Raw genomic sequence first — 19,540 nt, forward strand, 5'->3', positions numbered from 1 at the left:
AAAGCATAGAGAGGAAAAGGCTGGAAAAGAAATGAATAGAATCTCAATGACCCATGTAACTAACTCAAGCAGGCTTAACTGAGGACAGAATAGAACAGAAAAAAAGTATTTTTAAAAACTAATGGCTAAAAACTTTCCAAGTTTTATTAAAACTACAAATTCAGAGACCCAAGAAGCTCAACAAAACCCCAATTAAGATAAATACCAAGAAATCCATACCATGGCACATTATAAGCAAGTTGCCAAAACTCAGTGATAAAAAGAAAATCACAAAAGTAAGTGACCAAATAAAGACACGTTATAAACAAAGGAAAACAAAACAAAACAAAACAAGAATATAGCACATTCCATCAGAAACTATGCAAACAAGAAGGCAATGAAATTATACCTCTAGCATACTGAAAGGAAAAGTCAACCTAGAATTCCATGCCCAATGAAACTGTCTTTCAAAAATTAAAGACTTTTCAAACAAGAAAATTATGAGAGAATTCCTCCCAGCATATCTATACTCTAGTATATATTAAAGGAAGTTCTTGAGGCAGAAGAAAATAATGCCAGATTGAAAAACAAAAAACAAAAAAACTTAGATTTCAAAAGAATGAAAAGTGCTAGAAATATGGGGGGAGATTTAAAAAATTACTTGTCTCTATTTAAAAAAATTAAATATAACTGACTAACAGAAGCAAAAATAATATACTGTGGCTAGAAGAATAAAGTAATATATTCTAGTTGTAGACTGTGAATTCAGTGAGTAGAAGTTGAGAAGAATCTACTCAACTAGTAGAGTAGAATCTACTCTTTGAAAGACACATTTAAGAAAATGGAAAAGAAAGCCAATTCATAGACTAGGAGAAAATATTTGCAATACATATATTTGTCTAAGGATTTGTATCCAGAATATATTTTTAAAAGAGCTCAATTATAAAAAGACAAAAATAGGCAAAATATTTGAACAGACACTTCACAAAAGAAAATATCTGCATGGCCAACAAGCACAAGAAAAGATACTCATAATCACTGGTCAGCCAAGACATACAAAATAAAACCACACTGAGAAATCAGTACACGAATATCTGAGGTTTAAAATTTAAAAGACTGACAATATCAAGGTTGGTGAAAATGTGGAACAATTAGAACTCTGTTGGTTCTATAAAATGGTAAAGCCACTTAGCAAACAATATATCATTTTCTTAGAAGCTAAACGTACTGTTACCATATGATCCAGTAATTTTGCTCTTAGATATTTACTGAAGAGAATTAATAACTTATGTTTGCAAAAATACATGTATACAAATGTTCATAGCACCTGTATGTAAAATAGCCAGACACTGGAAGCAACCCAAATGTCCATCAACAGGTGTATCAATAAATTGTAGTATATCCATACAATGGAATACTTCTGAGCAATAAAAAGGAACAAACTACCTATACATGCAACAACATGAATAAATTTCAAAAACATCATGTCAGTGACAGACCCCAGACACAAAGACTGAAATCATAGTATATAATTATATGAAATTTCTAGAAAAGTCAAAACTGTAGGGACAGAAAATAGATCAGTTGTTGCTTGGGTTTGAGTGGGGGAGCAGGAATTGACCACAGATAGGCACAGGGGATATTTTAAAGTAATCAAATTGTACATTTAAAATGAGTACATTTTATTTTATGTGAATCTTACCTGAAAAATGTTGCTTTTAAAAAGTAGATTCTGGCTTCTGTTTAGAGAATAGGCATGGGGGTTGGGGTGCAGGGGAGCAAGGCAAAGTGAGAAGCAGGGAGACCAGTTCAAAGACTACTGCAATAATTTAGGGTCTCAATAATCCAGGGAAGATGACAGTGGTTTGGGTAAGAGTGGTAGTAATGAAGGTGTTAAGAAGTGGTGAGATTCTGGATAGATATTTCAAAAGTGAAGAGGATGAGATTTGTCAATGAATTGGATTTGGGTCAAATGACAAAGAAATTTCCATCCTGAACTACAGAAAGACTTGCCATTTAAGATAACTTGGGAAATATCAGGTATGGTGGCTGAAAAGTGTTCAGCTTTGGACATGCTAATATGAGATGCTCATTAGACAGCTCAGGGGCAATACGAAGAGGTGTGCATATGTTCATGCACACACTAGGAGGAGGAAGACATACACTTGGGAAACATGAGCACGTACACTGTATTTTAAACCACTATATTGACTGGGATGACCAAGGGAGTAAATATATAGAAAGAAGAGGTCTAAAGATTGAATCTTGGCAAATTCCATTTTTAAAGTTTGAAAAAAGAAGGAACAAGCCAAGAAGAATTAGAAGGAGAACTGAGAAAGTGATATCCCCGAGCGAAGGGAGGGACATCTAGGAGGGAACGATCAACATTGTCAAATTCTGATAAACAAGTGAGATGATGTCCAAAAAGATCATAGTAACGTTAAGAGCAAATTATCTGAGATACCATTTCTCACCTATCTGAATAGCAAAATCCTGAAAGCGTGATAACATACTCTGTTGGAGAACCTGTGGGATAACAGGAACTGTCATACTTTAATGGTAGAAATACAAATTTCCCTATGGCACATAATTTTGTACTTTCTAGCAAAAGTGTGTATGTGTTTGCCCTTAGACTCAGAAAATATTATTCCTAGGATCATATTCCAAAGATATACTGGCAAAAATACAAAAGTCTGTATGAAGTAACTAGTTCAGCAGCAGAACAGCAATCTACTTTCTTCTTTTATATGGGAATGCCCTAGGTAAAAAGAAAGTGACCCAATCAAATCTCCTTGTAAACCACATCGTGACAAATCTGGTAAAATAATGATATTTGCTCGCATTTCCTTGTCAATGGAATACTTTTAGCAGGATGTATTTGGTTGGTTTAAGATTGCTTATGATAAAAAGAAAATGCTAGATTTGGATTTGTGGGGTATGGGTCCTTGGAAAATGTCACATAATCAATGTAATAATCTGAATATAAAATGGAGATGTCTATTAACTAAAATATAGCCCCCTTTAGTATTAAGTCCTGTAGCTGAAAACATGGGACCTGCTGCCTTTGTTCTTTTCACAGGGGATATTGCCTAAATCCACCTCTCACCCAGTTTTAATTAGCCATGCTAAATGAGAACCTTTGGAATTGCCTGAATCCTCCCCAGGCATTAACTCTAAGCAATACAGAATTCCAGGAGGGCAATAAAAGATCACTGTTCTAATTAAGGAAAAGGTTAAGGTGGAGTTTTGATTCCCATTAACCCCCTTTTATCAGTCCCAGCTACTATATAAGGCAGAAGTTTCCTGAAGGAAAGTAATAGATTGTCAAGGATCAAACAAGGTGGCTCCTCTGATTGCTTCAGTTACACCTAATCTTCAAAACTAAACAGGAAGCGCAACAGACCAAGGCAGTCTATTATGCCAGTATGCGTCTAACTTAACATCTAACGCAATGCCTTTTTATCAATCCCAGATTCAAAATCTAGCCAGACACGGTTTGCATTTTCATGGACTGGAAATCAGTGTTATATTATTATATTGCACATTAAATTTCCTGGCATATTGCCATAATCTAGTGAGTCGGGATTTGTACTAAACAACCATTAAGAGCAAGTTAATGCACTACATAGATGCTATTATGCTAATTGACTTCTCAGAGGAGAAAGGTTGAGAGGAGTTAAGAATCACAGTCACCTTTATGATAGATAGAGGATAGATGATAAATCCAGCTAAAATTCAAGTCCAGCCCAATCTAAGAAATTCCAGGAGCAACAACAGACATTCCTTAAACTGTGAGAAATAAGTTACTGTCTCTAACAAGCAAGAATCTCACAGCTAGGATTTGAGTTTTGGCAAAATCACATTGCTCCTATAAGAATATTGCTAGCCCCTATCACAAAGTTATCAAAAATAAATCTTATTTTAAGTGGGGTTCTGAGAATAAAAAAAAGATTTGCAGAGGATGGTGGCGCAGGGAGCCCAACTAAGACCTCATGATCCAGCTGCTCAGATTATTTAAGAATATTCACCTCCTAGAATATATGTAGATATGAAGCCTTTGGGAGAAAGCAAATAGGGCTACTCAGCAAGACCTCTTGGATTTGGACTTCAAAACTAAGAGGCAGCTGTTCATTAAAGCCCATTTGAAAGACAGCTGCTAGCTTGTTACTGGGTATTGGTCAAACTGCCCCCCACCACAGAAGAGGATCAAATAATTCTGAGGCTAGATATCAATCCTGCCTTGGACGATGCCAGAGAGATATTGAATAGAGAAAAGGCAGCATAGCAAAGTTGACTAAGAGGCAATGCTACATGGAAGAGTGCAGTAGGTGGGAAGTTTGGGGGGAGCGCACTGAATACGAGAGCATGTTGCTCACAGAGCCAATGAGAGAGACCTCCAAGGATCTCCCTTCCCTACACTGCTCAGTGGTCCAAGCCCTGTGATTCTCACCCCAGCCAAGACAAGCAGCTGCCTGGTTCACTAAAGGGAGTTCCTGCTTTGAGGCTGCGTTACTGTTTAGAAATTAGCAGCTATGTGCCTTGCTGATAGAAAAAACCTTGAGGGGAGAAGGAACAGGCAAGGCTGCAAATTTGGCAGAGTTGAGAGCTGCTAGTTTAGCAGTGGGAGAAGAACTGGGTCCCTGATCTCAGAGGAGCATTTGGATATTTGCAGACTCTGGGCTGTAGTCAACTGCAAATGTGTCCTAGATCATTAGACAATAGAGAATATCCTTATGTGGCACTCAATTAAGGAAATCTCTGTGGAAATTAAGAAGAATGTGGGTCATGTGGCTGTTCACCCAAAAAAATCGGTTTCCAGCTCTGAAAAGAGACCGGAATTGTAAGGCAGATGCCTTAATCAAATTCCTGAGTTAGCTACCTGGGTTCTTAAAACCAGCAGATATGGAGGTCTGGATACAGAAGCAACCTGTGTCTTCCCTAGCAGAGGTGAATGTTACATAATGAAACCTGTAAAAACCTGTACCATAAAATCTGAAACAAACCAAATGGGATCCAGAATTTATTGAACAATGGACTCTAGTCACCACCCCTATAATGGGGAATGTGGTACAGGAGAAGTCATTTCTGCTGAGAAGGAATAGAATGATCCTATAATATTAACTAATACACGTTGTGTCAAATAGTAATTTCTCTTCTACAGCTGTGTGGTGTAACAAAGAATCTGTAAGTTTATTTATACAATTAAATAAAAAGCAAGATTTATGCAAACAGTGATTCCCCAGGATGAGAAAGTATTTTGAGGAAGCTGAATTAAACCTCCCCATAGATACAACACCTATGGAAACTAACTGGCCAGAGAAGGGAGTGAATTTGGCCTCAGTAACTTATACTCAAGTGCTTCCATCAACACACTGTAAAAAGGTTCAAATTCCTGTGGATAAAGGAAGAAAAAGAGTAACTGAGTTGGTAAAAGCAATTTAAAAGACCTATGAAGCAGCACCGTCATTGTTAAGGTATTCTGTAGAGGAAATTCTTGCACCTTCTAAGCTGCTGGTCCATGATCTGTTTCTCTCTGACCACCAAGGGAACATTCTCTGGGGGAAAAAACCCCACAGGTGTCCCAGTCTAATATTTTTGTAAACATAGTCTAAATATCTTTAGGCTAAAGAAATGTGCTAGTAGGAGTGCCCTTATCTGTGGAATTCTCTTAGCAAGATTATCCCTTGAATCTATGGATTCATAAGGCATGGCTCTGGGGAAAACGTCACATAGGCCCTTTGCCAATCTAAGTACAAAATGGAGATGCTTCAGAATTTAAACAGCCCCTCTTTTGCTATGTGAGGTCAGACACAAATCTCATTTAGAGACCTCATCTATTACTGGCCAGAGAATGTATCCAATGCAGAAAGGAAATACCAAGGTAGCCACACAGGATGGACTAAATTTCTCTTTGATTTGCGTGAGGCTTTTGATTTTATATCCTTGAAATCATTAGTAAATCTGGGATAAGAACCCTTTATTTATTAGTAAATCTGGGTAAGACCCCTTAAATTGTAAGTCTATTTGACTGTGAATCCTTTCTGTTAGCTCTAGTATGCTAACATTTATACCTAAGATGAGAGGATATGACCATTTATACATATTTGCTTATATTAAAAATGGAAGTGGGAACTATAAATTTTTTAATGGTTATCTATAAGGGGGGAGAGGTGATGGGTTAGAGGGAACCAGAATAGAGGCCAGACTTCTCTGAGTATATCTTGATTCATAGATTTGAAGTTGAAACCTCAGAAGCATTAAAAAAAAAAAAAAATCCCCCAAAGTGAAAGGGGAATGAAACCAATGAACCTAATTGTATTGAGTTTGGTGGCATAATACATAGAAACCACTTTAAAGTGGCTTTAAACATGGGAATTTGGCTGTATATCCTTGCTGGGATATACTCTAAGGTTAAAAAGAACAGCAAAAACAAAAATACCCTTTAAACTCTTGTTAGTAATCATATTGTCATTGTACTGTTAATTTATTCAGAGTCTGTTGAACATTTTATGGGAAAAAACAAATAAGAATGTTGAAATCACTGAAAACCACTTTGTGTTGTGTTAGAAGGGAAACAGATATAAAATGTATGAGATCAAGTAGCAAGTATCCATATGAAACCATGATGTATTTTTTAAAAGTACTAGAAAAATATACCCAACCCATTAGCAATGAGCACTTCTAGTGTCCAAATAGTGGTCTCTAAATATCATTTGCCACTAAGAGAAACCAAGACTTACTGGAGAAATGGCTAGCTCTATGTCTATAGCAAGCAATGTCCAAGACGAACCTGGAACATCTTGTCATACCAGAAAGCAAATAAGCTATTAATGACGACAAAGGTCATGTCAAAAGACTTAGAAAACAACTTAAAGAGACTCCACTGGCCAAAGATGGAACACATCGAACATCAATGAGGAAACTGCAGTGAATTAATACACATAAAGTATTTTTAATCCATGAGTTCAGAAAGATACTTTTAAAAATCTCATTGGTCATCTTTGGAGACTGCTAGAGGACCAAGTATTCAGAAAACAGCTAAATCAAAGAAAAGAATCAAGCATTTATCTTGTAAAAACAGTTCTTCTTGGTATCCAAATAGTTGAATTGAGATAATTCAAAAGCTATAAAATATGGAAGTAAAAGCAAAACTGATTATCACTCATGGATTTCGGCAACGTTCATCAATGGCTTCTAACATCACGAAATGGAGACAACCAGGCATTATGCTTCTCCTGACAGAAGAATACTATAATATCATTTATGAAATATTCTTACCAATAATTGAACCTGGATGTAACCAAGCTTCTAGATGTAATTCACAGATAATACAGGAGACAGATGGGAGCATGGGAATACAATTTTCAAAATCCAGACTGCAAAAAACTCTGTAATTTTCATAAAATGAGGAAAATATCTAGAATAGTGTCATAAATCATTGAGTATTTTCTCTTGTGTTGGATTTTGTGGTTTGTAACTGTGATACTTGTAATACCCACCATCATTTCATATACAAAAAGGACAGATGTCTTTGAATCAAGATGACCTAAAAGATGGCAGAGCAAGAAAACCATATATAAATAGAGCTAGAAACCCGATGACACTGTGAGACTGTCAACCTCTACATCAAACTACCAGAAGTATGCCATATATCCTTTTACTGTTTAAGGTAGCTTGAGTTGAGCTTACTTGTACTTACAACCCAAAGCATCTTAATTTATAGATTAGAAAAAGAGCTACATACCGTGGAAACGGACCACCTCCAACGAATATATTTAAAAATTGAGGCTCTATAACTCTGTAAGTCCTACCTATCTATCTCTCTATATACCTATCTATGTATCTATCTTTTTAAACTTATAAATAAAATTGAGGAATAAAGTAGAAGGCCATACTTCTTTCCTTAGTTTTTAAGCTGCATCAGAGACACATTTGAGTTTGAGATTCCCCTCCAAATCTTCTTCAGTCACGAATCGCTGAGAATCTTTTAGATATTAACTAGTTACCCAGAGGAAAATATTGTGAACAACCAGAGTGTTTAAAGCCTATGTTCTGTAAACACTCTAAACTGATAGATTTTGAACTATTGTGACTAGATCCAAAATAAGGACAAAACTCTTGAAGCAATATATGTACTTAATAAATATGATTCATTCTTCTATTTTCAACTCTATTTAATTATTTATGGATTACAATCCACTATATAGATTCCATAATCTACTCCCCTAAGGGTTTGCAACCTGCAATTTGAAAAGTCACTGATATAAATTAATTTACTGCATTATTTTTGACAGATGATCACCTTCTCAGAAAGGAAAACAGATGCATCATCACTCTTGCAAACAGCAAAATACTAAGGACAGGAAAGCAGATACTCACAACTTTTAGGTTTTCTGCATAAGTAGACTATAAGATCATTTAGAATAAATTACTGCTAAATTTCTTCAGTTTCTGATACATGGAAATAAAAGGGTATTATAGGGCTTCCCTGGCGGTGCAGTGGTTAAGAATCCGCCTGCCAATGCAGGGCACACAGGTTTGAGCTCTGGTCCAGGAAGATCCCACATGCCACGGAGCAACTAAGCCCGTGTGCCACGACTACCAAGCCTGAGCTCTAGAGTCCGCGAGCCACAGCTACTGAAGCCCGCGTGCCTAGAGCCTGTGCGCTTAGAAGCCCGTGCTTCTCAACAAGAGAAGCCACTGCAATGAGAAGGCTGCACAGCACAACGAAGAGCAGCCCCCACTTGCCACAACTAGAGAAAGCCCGCACAAGCAACGAAGACCCAACACAGCCAAAAATAAATGAATAATTTTAAAAGACAAAAGGCTATATAGTTACTGCATGTTACTCAAGGGTACGGTTTGGTTGCCAAGTTTTCGTATCTTCTGAAGCTTGTCTTTGGATCTTTGACAAAATCCAAGTTAGTAGAAGCATTTAGTATAGAGGCAGCCTGGGTTTTCTTCCTCTCTGATACTCTACTACACTGTGACTCATTCCCTACTCAGGATAAATCCTAAGAGATCTGCATTCAGATTAGCCACTAGTCTACTACCAAAGTACACCTGCTGCGATGACAATGTGCAGGTGTGACACTGCACTGCTGCCATAAATTGTACCCTAGAGGAGCCTGGGGGGAAAAATGTGTTTCTCTTAGTAAGTGGATTATTAAAAAGGAGTAACTTGAATACCCATCTTCTCTGCGAGTGTACCACAAAAAAGTGAAGGGCTTATCAACCTCTTTCTTCTTCTATGTTATTTTTATTTGTAGAATCAGGGAGGAAAAGAACTTAGCTCTGTAGCTTTATATTACAGATGAGTAGTTAAGACTCACAGAGGCTGTAGTAAAGTTGACAAGTGCCCGGTCTCCAGAACCAAACTTCCTGGGTTCAAATCTACTGCTCCTTAGCTGTATGATCTTGGGCAATATGTTTAATATACGGTTCCTGAAAAATAATATTAGAAATTTTAATGAAAAGACTTGCACAAAATCAGGCAGTTAGGAGAAAAGCCAGGACTATTGCAGGAATACAGGACACTCGGTGTTTCTAAGGTATATACCAAAGCTTACTACTTGTGGTATTATCTTTTTTCTTCAGGCTATGCTTTCAAAGCTCATTCAAAAACATACATTTGTATTTAGCACATTTTTTTACTGCTTCGAATGCTTCCATTTATAGTTTGGTTTTCTATGTCTGAAAAGCTATCTCTTCAAAAGATGTACTCCAGGCACTACAGTGCCTTAGGGCATTATTAGAAACATGGGTTTTCAGTGTACTGTTGAATCAGACATACTACTTAATGGATATTTCAGGTGATAGGCTGTCAGAAGAAAATTAGTTTTTACTAAACTATGCATTCTCTGTGAGTTTTTTAGTATCAAGTAAAAAATTAACAGAAAAACACTAAAGCTCTCTCAATAGCCAATTATGTTATTACATATTACTGTAATTCATACAAATGGTCAAGTGTATATCATTTGACAATATTTTCTACTATTTCTCCTTTAAATTACATATTAGATTTATAAACATCAGGCATAAAATTTATGGATCACACTGTATGGAAAATAATATTTTAAGTACTATTTATCATGAAATTATAAGGTGAAATTTATACAGAGACTCCTCACTTTTCATAGATAGATTTATAACTTCTAGTTTCTTATATTCTTCATACATGGGTCATCCTAGCTCTAGTGATAATATTTTCACTATTCCTTACATGAAAAATAATTGTTGGTGATAATAAATGGTTATAATAGTCAATTTTATAAATTTTTTTCTTATAGAGAAAAATTAGGACAAGAAGTGATCAGAAAATGGGTAGTGCCCACTGATTTAGTTATTTATTTTCCTTTTTAGTGCTTCTTTACTTTCTGGCACTAGAAGATGCTCTAGACTTATCTTGTATTTTCCCTGAACTAGCCTTGTCAAGGTGTTAAGCCCCAAGTTTAACATCCCGTGCCAATAAATTTTTCCCCTTTCCAGCCATATATACTGCCTTCTCTAGTAGAATAACTAGATCCACTCCAACATGTACTTCCCTGGTTCCAGGTCCCATAATCTTTCAGTGAACACAGTACTTCTTCCCATGGCATGTACTTATTACTGCCGTTTCCGCTTGAGCCGTGCTGCAATCTGACCCTCATTTTCAGTCTGGTGAGGAAACGGCATGTTTTGGCAAGTACTATTTCTGACGATCTGCTGTAGGTGAGGTTTTGGGGGGAATGTCTAGGCAAGATGATTGCCTCTAACGAGGGTAAAGGAGCTGCTTCTGCCATCCCGGAGGGTGAAGGAAAATCTGGGGTTCAAGATATGCCAGAACAGGTTCATCCATTCAATTGTCCTCATTCCAGGTCTCAGGGTCCCACTCTTTCCTTATGAGGCCCCTAATTTCAACACAGGAGTCAAAGCCGAGCATTCAGTCTCCTTTGCAGTATAGCTACCCTTACCAGTAAATCCTGAACTCGACTTTCCACACTTTCTGCCTTCCAGCTGCTGGAAATTCGGCTAATTCAAATGTTGATGTGCATTTTTCTGATGCTCACAAAGTGCCTCTAGTTTGTAGGTGGCTATTTTCATTTTTCAAGGTTTCCAAAGCCTTTATCAGAAAGCAGTCAACTCCACCTTCAACAGACTCCAGAGTTCCAAAGCAATTAGATCAGACAGTTCTGCTGGTGCAATTGTTGTCTAGGTGGGTAGACACATTCCTGGTACTTCCCACTCCACCACCTTCTCAGAATCCCCTCCAAATTGTTACTTTTTATTAGTGGAGAAATAGCAAATGAAATTATTTCAACATCCGAATTGTTTAAAGAAAAAAAAAAGCAGTTAACTCCACAGTCCCTATTATTTCCACTGCTTCTATGCCAAGTGCTATCTATCACACTGATGTTTGACCTACACCTGGTCCTCAAGCCAGTCTACCACTGGTGAAAGTCTTAGTAACTGATGTTACACCAGGGTCATCACCACCACCAATGGGGTCCCTATCACTGAATGCCCCATGAGTGATACAGTTCCTGATTCCCGTCCTAACGGGCTACTTCTGAGGGCCACTTCAGGTAACAACTGACTTAGCCTGGGTTCCCCGTGAAGCGGACATGGGACAAGGGCTTGCATATAGGTTGATTTTGGTAAAGTAATTCCAAACAGCAGTAAAGAACTAGGAACAGTAAAACGGGAAATGAGGGAAAGGCAATATAAGTTGTTTTGATTTGGCCACTGCTGTGAGCAACTGGAGTGTGGTCCTTTTAGGTGTCTTCTACAGAGCTGTGTGGAATCGACCTCCGAATTGTCAAACCAAGGGATGAAAGAGAGGAGTATTTATCCACCTATTCCCATCCTTCTTGGAAAAACAAATCTTGTATATTAACGCATATATGTGGAATCTGAAAAAATTGGTTTGGACGATCTTATTTACAAAGCAGAAATAGAGACACAGATGTAGAGAACAAACGTATGGATACCAAGGGGGAATGGGAGGATGGGATTGGGAGATTGGGATTCACATATATACACTATTGATACCATGTATAAAATAGGTAACTAATGAGAACCTACTGTAGAGCACAGGGAACTCTACTCAGTGCTCTGTGGTGACCTAAATGGGAAGGAAATCCAAAAGAGAGGGGATATATGGATACGTACAGCTGATTCACTTTGCTGGACAGTAGAAACTAACACAACATTGTAAAGCAACTATATGCCAATAAAAAGTAAAAAAAAAAAAAAAAAAAAGAGTTGTCCCATGAGGTGTTAGCTCCCTCTCACATCCAAGGTAGTTTACGCTCGAGACTGGCTAAATATACTTTTAGCCAGCCCAAGCTGAGGCAGCAGACAAGCCATGAGACGGGATGCTGTCAGTTCCCTGAGTCCAACTGGCTGCTGGAGTAAAATGTTAGGCTGAGAGGATGGGAGGTGGGTCAGGAGAGCTTCCTAATGCACAGTGGTGGTAAGCACCGAAATACAGTAATGTTAAACTCCTATGGAAACGTCAAAGGGCACGAGGAGATGAGCCTTGGGCTTTGAGGCATGAGCACAAGTGTTGAGGGCTTACTGTAATTGCTCCACCATTTGCATCCTCTCTCTTTTTAAATATCAGATTAATTAGTTATCAATATATTCACTATCTTCTGCCCTCAAAGCCTAACATTTTAAAAAGAAGGAAGAAAAGGAAGAGATAAACTTATTTTTTCTGTGGCAAAAATTTTTTTAAGGTTGAAAAAGAAGTATTTGGGGGCTAAAAATAAAAAGTATATTTCCCTCTGGACTGTGACTTAGTTTACTGGAGCTGAGAAAACACATGAGAAAGCACCTGAATAAATACATGCACAGTGTAATCTATTTATGTGGCAAGAAGAGAGGATCTGCCTGATAACTATAGTGAATAATCACAACCCAGCAAGGAAATGCATTTATGCATATTTTAAACAAAGAAATGATATTCTTTCATGGTGCTAAAGTGGGAAAACAAATTTGAAACAGCTATTACAAACACCCACTCTCAAATACTAAGTTTCTATAGGGTGCATTGTTTGTATCTGACTAATGGATAAATTTTCCCTGAACTGCATGTTCCTTTCCAAAGAAAATGTTTAACATAATGTGTTTTTGCTTGCTTGGTATTAGAAGAAGGAAAATATTTCTTATCTAAAGAAAAGAAAGTCAAGAGATATTTTCAAAGCATCTAAACAGATAAAAAGAAGATACATATTAGGTTTCAGATAGCTCACAAAGTGCAACATCCAAATTCAATCTTTACTATAGTTTTGATCGTATCTAGGGTATTTGTGCTTTACTTTGCTTAACTTTATTTGTGCTTAACTTTATTATAAAGTTATCATTTATATCTGAACCTTTGATGCAGGTACTCCACATTCTCATTAACTCTTGGTATTGTCAGTCATTTCCAATTTTAGCCATTGTGAATTTTTAATTTTGGTTATTTAGTGGTATCTTGTTGTGTTGTTATTTTTTGTTTGTTTGTTTGTTTGTTTTGCAGTACGCGGGCCTCTGTTGTGGCCTCTCCCATTGCGGAGCACAGGCTCCGGATGCGCAGGCTCAGCGGCCATGGCTCACGGGTCCAGCCACTCCACGGCATGTGGGATCTTCCCGGACCGGGGCACGAACCCGTGTCCCCTGCATCGGCAGGCCGACTCTCAACCACTGCGCCACCAGGGAAGCCCTTTGTTGTGGTTTTAATTTCCATTTCCTTGGTGATAAGGGAAGTTGAGAACACTGCTATACTTTCTACTTATTGCCCTTTTATATATTTTCCTCTGTGAAGTGTCTGTTCAAGTCTTTTGCTCTTTAATTGGCTTGTCCTTTTATTACTGATTTGTAGGCGTCCTTTATGTATTCTGGGAAGAGTCCTTTATCAGATATATCTATTTTAAATATTTTATCCCAATCTGTGGCTTGCCTCTTCACTATCTTTTTTTCTAATTCTTTTTTTTAAATTGAGGTATAGTTGATGTACAATATTACATAAGTTTCAGGTGTACAACATAGTAATTCACAATTTTTAAGGTTATATTCCATTTGTTGTTATAAAATATTGGCTATATTCCCTGTGTTGCATAATATATCCTTTTAGCTTATTTATTTAATACATAGTAGTTTGTACCTCTTAATCTCCTACCCCTAACTTGATCCTCCCCCTTTCCTCTGCCCACTGGTAACCACTAGTTTGTTCTCTGTGAGTCTGTTCATTTTTTGTTATACAGTAAGTCACCCATATACCAATCTTCAAGTTGCAAACTTTCAAAGATGCAAACGTGCCCAGAGAAAGGACGAAGACAGACAGAGGAAGAAGTAACTGAAGAACCGAAGAGATTCATGATGCAGGAAATGACAAGGGGATTTTCTTTATTTGAGGAGGCACTGTTATTTTTTGAGGCACAGGAACCGAATGTAGAACATTACACGAAGGTTGCAGCAGCCGTTCAGGATGCAGTCCAGTGCTACCGTGTCATCTATGACGAGAAAAAAAGAGCTACGACCCAGACATCACTGGATCATTTTTTCAAGCAGGTAAATAGAATTGAATCCAGCAAGGAACCAGAACCTGTGCCATCCACGTCAGGCGTGAGTGAAATTGAAGCTTGCCCTCTGTCTCCTATTGCTGTCGATCCTTCAGCTCTACCATCTCCCACCTCCTCTCCTTCCTCCAATCAGTAACTCTTCTTGCCTGTTCACTCGATGCCAGCCCCTGTATGCCACCTGTTGTACTGTACTACTGTACTTTTCAAGGTACTGTACTGTAAGATTAAAAATGTTTTCTTTTTTGTTATGTATTATTTGTGTGAAAAGTATTATAAACCTATTACAGTACAGTACTATATAGCCAATTGTGTTAGTCGGGTACCTAAGCTAACTTCGTTGGATTTATGAACAAATTGGACTTATGAACACACTCTCGGAACAGAACTCGTTCGTATATAGGGGACTTACAGTGTATTCACTAGTTTAGTTTGTTTTATTTTTTAGATTCCACATATAAGTGATATCATACAGTATTTGTCTTTCTCTGACTTTTTTCACTAAGCATAATGCCCTCTAAGTCCATTAATGTCATTGCAAATGGCAAAATTTCCTTCTTTTTAAAGGCTGAGTAGTATTCAACTGTATATATGTACCACATCTTTATCCATTCATCTGTTGATGGACACTTAGGCCTGCTTCCATATCTTGGCAACTGTAAATAATGCTGCTATGAACATTGGGGTCCATGTACATTTTTGAATTAGTGTTTCCATTTTTTTTCAGATATAGATACATAGGGGTGGAATTGCTGGACTGCCTCTTTGCTTTCTTAAATGGAAGCTTTTGACAAACAGAAATTTTAAATTTTGATGAAGTTCAATTTCTCATTTTTTTTCTTTTTTAGTGATTTTTATGTCCTGTTTGAAAAAAATCTTTGTCTACCCTTGAATGTGAAGAGTTTTTCTAGAACTTTTTTCATTTCACCAGTCACATTTAGGTTAATTTTCCTGTAGGTTGTTAGGTAAGTTAATTTCTTTTCATGTTTTTCCAATTATTCCAGCACAATTTGTTGAAAAGACTACCCTTTCCCTTTGTCAAAAATCAATTGACTATATGTAGTTCTTTTTCTGGTTTCTCTATTCTGTTCCATTGATATATTTGTCTAAATCTATGCAAGGTCATATTTTCTTCATTATTGAAGCTCAATAAGTCTTAAAGTCAGGTAGTACAAGTCCTCCAACTTTGTACTTTTTCAAAATTGTTTTGGCTATTTCAGGTCCTTTGCATTTCCATATAAAATTTGAATCAACATGTCAATTTCTACCAAAAAAAAGCCTTCTGGGTTTTTTTAAATGGGATTGCATTGAATCTATAGATTGATTTGTGGAAACAAATTAGGCAGTTTATATTTTCTCTTTATAAAGAAATCTGTAGGTAGCAGTCCAGATATGACATGTTACTCTATTGTGCTGTTTGGAACCCAGGCTCCTTTATCTTCCTACTGAGCTATTCTTGGGTTGTCTCCTCATTAACACAATGGAGCAAGCATGTTACCTCGGGTATCAATTCTATAATTCAGGAAAAAGGGAGAGGGAAGGCAAAGGACAAAAGTACATGGCAGCAGAGTCCTTCATCTGTGAGGCATCTTTTCTTGAAGGCCCATCTAACACTGTATACTTAAATCTCGTTGACCTAAACTGTTTTACAGTGCCATTTCTACCTGCAAAGGAATATGAGTAAATGTAGTTCTTGAGAAAATCCCCTAAAAATTCAAGCTATATAAGAGTTAGCAAAGAAGAAGAGGAAAAACGATATCGCTGGGTAGGCAACTAGGTATCTGTACAAGTAATAAAGGTTCTTCTTCTGTAAGACTGCTAATCTCTGAGTTAAGAATGGTGGTAAAGGACCAGGTTTGGTGGAGAAGTTCATAGATAATCTACTAGATGGCTTCAAGCTATGAATTATAACACAAAATTTGAAAATTATGGACCAGGAGTGTTTGATGTTTGTAAAATAAAATGAAGACATTTTGACATCTTGTTTAACAGCATTAAGAAAATGTCATTTATTTGCAAATGAAAGCAGAATCTGTTGGCCGAATTCAAGATTACTTCATTCCACTTTCTTCTACAGAAGAAAAGTAGTCATAAGACAGGAAATACAGCTAATTAAATAGCACATGTATTTTAATAATGCCTTAACAGATGTGCACCTCCTGTTCAACTGAAATATGTCATTGTTTTCTATTCATTTCAAAAATGGACAGAGGAGTCTGAGTAAAGAATTATTATACACTACTATGGAGTTCAAAAATGTACAAATAAGATGTTCAGTCATAAGCTGGCTGAGGTTTAGGGGAGTGGGAAGAGAAATATTGATTTTGGTTGACAGAGTCCGGGATATGTGGGGTGATGGTGCTGCAAGGCAGATGGTAGAGCCCCTTGGCATGATGGCTCCTGGACTAAGTGACTCCAAGAAACATTTTCACTTTATAGATAAAATCATACATGAACTTTCTACTTTCTTGTTAATTCACACACAATTTGCCACAGAGATACTACATACTTTCACTGACCTCTATGAAATATTTATTGTTGAAATGTGTTCATGGTGTCTTGAAAGAGATTATACTTATTATTAGTTTACCTTAAAAGGTATAGAGAAGAAATGATTGATGTGGTCATCTACTATACTCCTACACATCAGGTTTCTCTATTAGCCACAGGTCTGACTCTGGTTGTTTCCACTCTTCTCCAAGCAGTGTGTTAAAACTGAAAGGCTTGAAGTATTCCAGATGATGGCTAAATGCAAAGAAAAAGATGGTTGGAATTGAAATGAATTATGCATTTGTGAAAAAGCTGTCCTGAAGGGCTATTTATTTTGTTATATCTGTTATAGGACATTCTATTTTAAGAATATCAAAGGTAAGATGTATTCTACATGTACAATTTTCTCACTCTAGCAATCATTCAACTCTGAAAATATTCACCCATATCTCAAAGCACTCTCCTTTCAGTTCTGCAGATAGCTCCCTCGCAGCTGGAGGGAGAAATAAAAACCAACCCTGAAAACCTGACTCATTCCTTCTAGCTTTAAACAAATCATATTATACTCTTACAGATGTTTTAATATTCAAACTTTGATGATTTATATCAGTTATGTAAATAACTGTTTTTTTAAAGGTTTCAGCTCAACAGATTAAAGAACAGACTCCTTTGCCAAAGCAAGGCAGGTTTATGTAAAAGAGGGTTAATTCTAGTTCTTTTCTTTCTAGGAAAACCATTTAACCATTAGGAAGCTTTCTATTGTGGTTTAATGAGAGAAAGGTTAGCTAACATGCTGCAATGGAACTCTGCTCTGTAGGAAATCATTCTGCCCTAGCCAATGGCATAATCATACTTTTACCTAGAGTAAGCCTCCGATAACCTATACATAGGAAGCCTGAATACAGGAATACATTAGCTTGTGAAGAGCCAGAGAAACATGCCATCTTGCTATGTGAGCCCTGGGTGAGTTACATCTAGATTCCTGTCCTACTCTGTCCATCTGACCAGGCGGGGCCAGTTTTAGTCAACCCAGATTAAGCAGTTAAGAAAACGACAGTGAAGGATAAGAGAAAGAAAGGGAGAAAGAGGCCTTTCCTAGAAAAGCAAGGGGAAAAGGGAAAAATGCATCCGGCAGAATAAAGGAATAAGCTAGAAGAGATAAAAAGTCAAGTACAGCAGAGTAAGAGCACGACAGGAAGGGCAAGGGAGAGGGAGAACAGTGCAGCACTTTCCAAGGGTGAAAAGGCAGCGAAATCTGTGTACCAGAGTACAAAGCCCACTACGATGTCTCTGTTAGGCTTTTCTAAACACGCAGACTCACGGACTATGTTGGCCACTTGAGTACGCGCTATAGCTATAGTGCAGGAATCTCAGCTTGCCCCAGGACAGAGGCTGGCTTTCCTCCCTGTGCTGGTAGTGTTTGCAGCAGTCCAGAAAGGCTGGCCAGGGCTACATTCTCCTTAAGTGACAGCTTCAGGTGCAAAGAGATCAGACTCAAAATGGGAAAGCATAGGAGATCTCCTGGCTTGTATGCCCGCTGTCCAACAGGAGACAGTATTTCTTGCAATAACTCCCTAGGTATAGCTTCCAGGGTCCCCACAGAGAACATTACTGTTAAAGGGAAATCCCAAAGCTGTGCTGTCTCCATCTATGCTGCCTAGAAATAGAGCTGACATTTTTATCCTTATGAGGTTACCAGGAGAAGAGAACTAGAGAGTTGACTTAATGTCAGATTCTCAAGCAGCAAGGGGAAAGGATTTGCTCTTTGCAAAACCCTTTGCTCACACCAGGAAAAACAGATGCCTCTGGCCATTTCGCTCTGAAAGGGATCATAAATAAACTTACAACCACACTTCTATGCCAGTTGTAGTAATACTCACTAAGCAAGACTTTTCTCACACTGCCATGGAAATCTAAGTGCTCTACTGACAGCAGTGAGAGAGACTATGTTTGTCCAAAGTCAGTCTGCCAGATAGTCACTGAAGACCATCAGGACACATAGAACTCTACTTGGTGCTTTTACACGTGTCTTCTTTGACCAAAAAATGTTACTACTACTCTACCAAGAATTAATTTTTAAAAACTGTTATAGTTGGGACATATTTTCATTTATTTTCTACTTACAAATCAGGTTTTTGTCCTTGCTGCAGCTCATGTGGAAGTACAGGGTAAAGAGCTTCATAGCTTCTTTTATCTTTTGATCCATGAATTGCAAATGAATTGAATTTTGTCACATTTGGTGGAAAATAACTCCAAGGAAGATAAGCTCTACCTTCCCATTTTGTCTCTCCTCTGGACGCTTTGAATGATAGATCAAGTTCTTGCTACAGAAACAACATGTGAAACACAAAAGGTAAATTCATATTTATAGTAATATTTAAATATGTATATATTAACATTAAAAAATCTATCTTATACACTTAAGGATTTTGTCTCATATTTTTATTTACTTACTTTCCACACATTTCTTTTTCCAGAGAGTAAAAGCACCAAATGCTGTCCATGGCTGTCAAAATTAAAATTCTTCA

At 37.4% G+C, this 19,540-nt stretch overlaps 1 protein-coding gene across 9 annotated transcripts in view; it reads right to left on the reverse strand.

Moving 5' to 3' along the window:
• Positions 1-19,540, reverse strand: part of C5H4orf33 (chromosome 5 C4orf33 homolog) — a 90,222-nt gene that overhangs the window by 56,713 nt on the left and 13,969 nt on the right. For 5 of the 9 annotated variants that reach the window (XM_030863850.2, XM_030863856.2, XM_060298731.1 and 2 more), the window contains exons 4-6: positions 19,467-19,518; positions 19,137-19,336; positions 16,510-17,267 (exon numbers count right to left, since the gene is read on the reverse strand). In XM_030863850.2, the coding sequence (XP_030719710.1) occupies positions 17,162-17,267; positions 19,137-19,336; positions 19,467-19,518 (358 nt within the window). In that variant the 3' untranslated portion in view covers positions 16,510-17,161. Of the gene's footprint in view, positions 1-9,339; positions 9,424-14,338; positions 14,457-16,509; positions 17,268-19,136; positions 19,337-19,466; positions 19,519-19,540 lie in introns of those variants that run through there. The other 4 variants (XR_009563852.1, XR_009563851.2, XM_060298729.2 and 1 more) reach the window with 3 other exon arrangements.

This window comes from Globicephala melas, chromosome 5 (assembly GCF_963455315.2).
Source record: "Globicephala melas chromosome 5, mGloMel1.2, whole genome shotgun sequence".
Lineage (NCBI taxonomy): Eukaryota > Metazoa > Chordata > Mammalia > Artiodactyla > Delphinidae > Globicephala > Globicephala melas.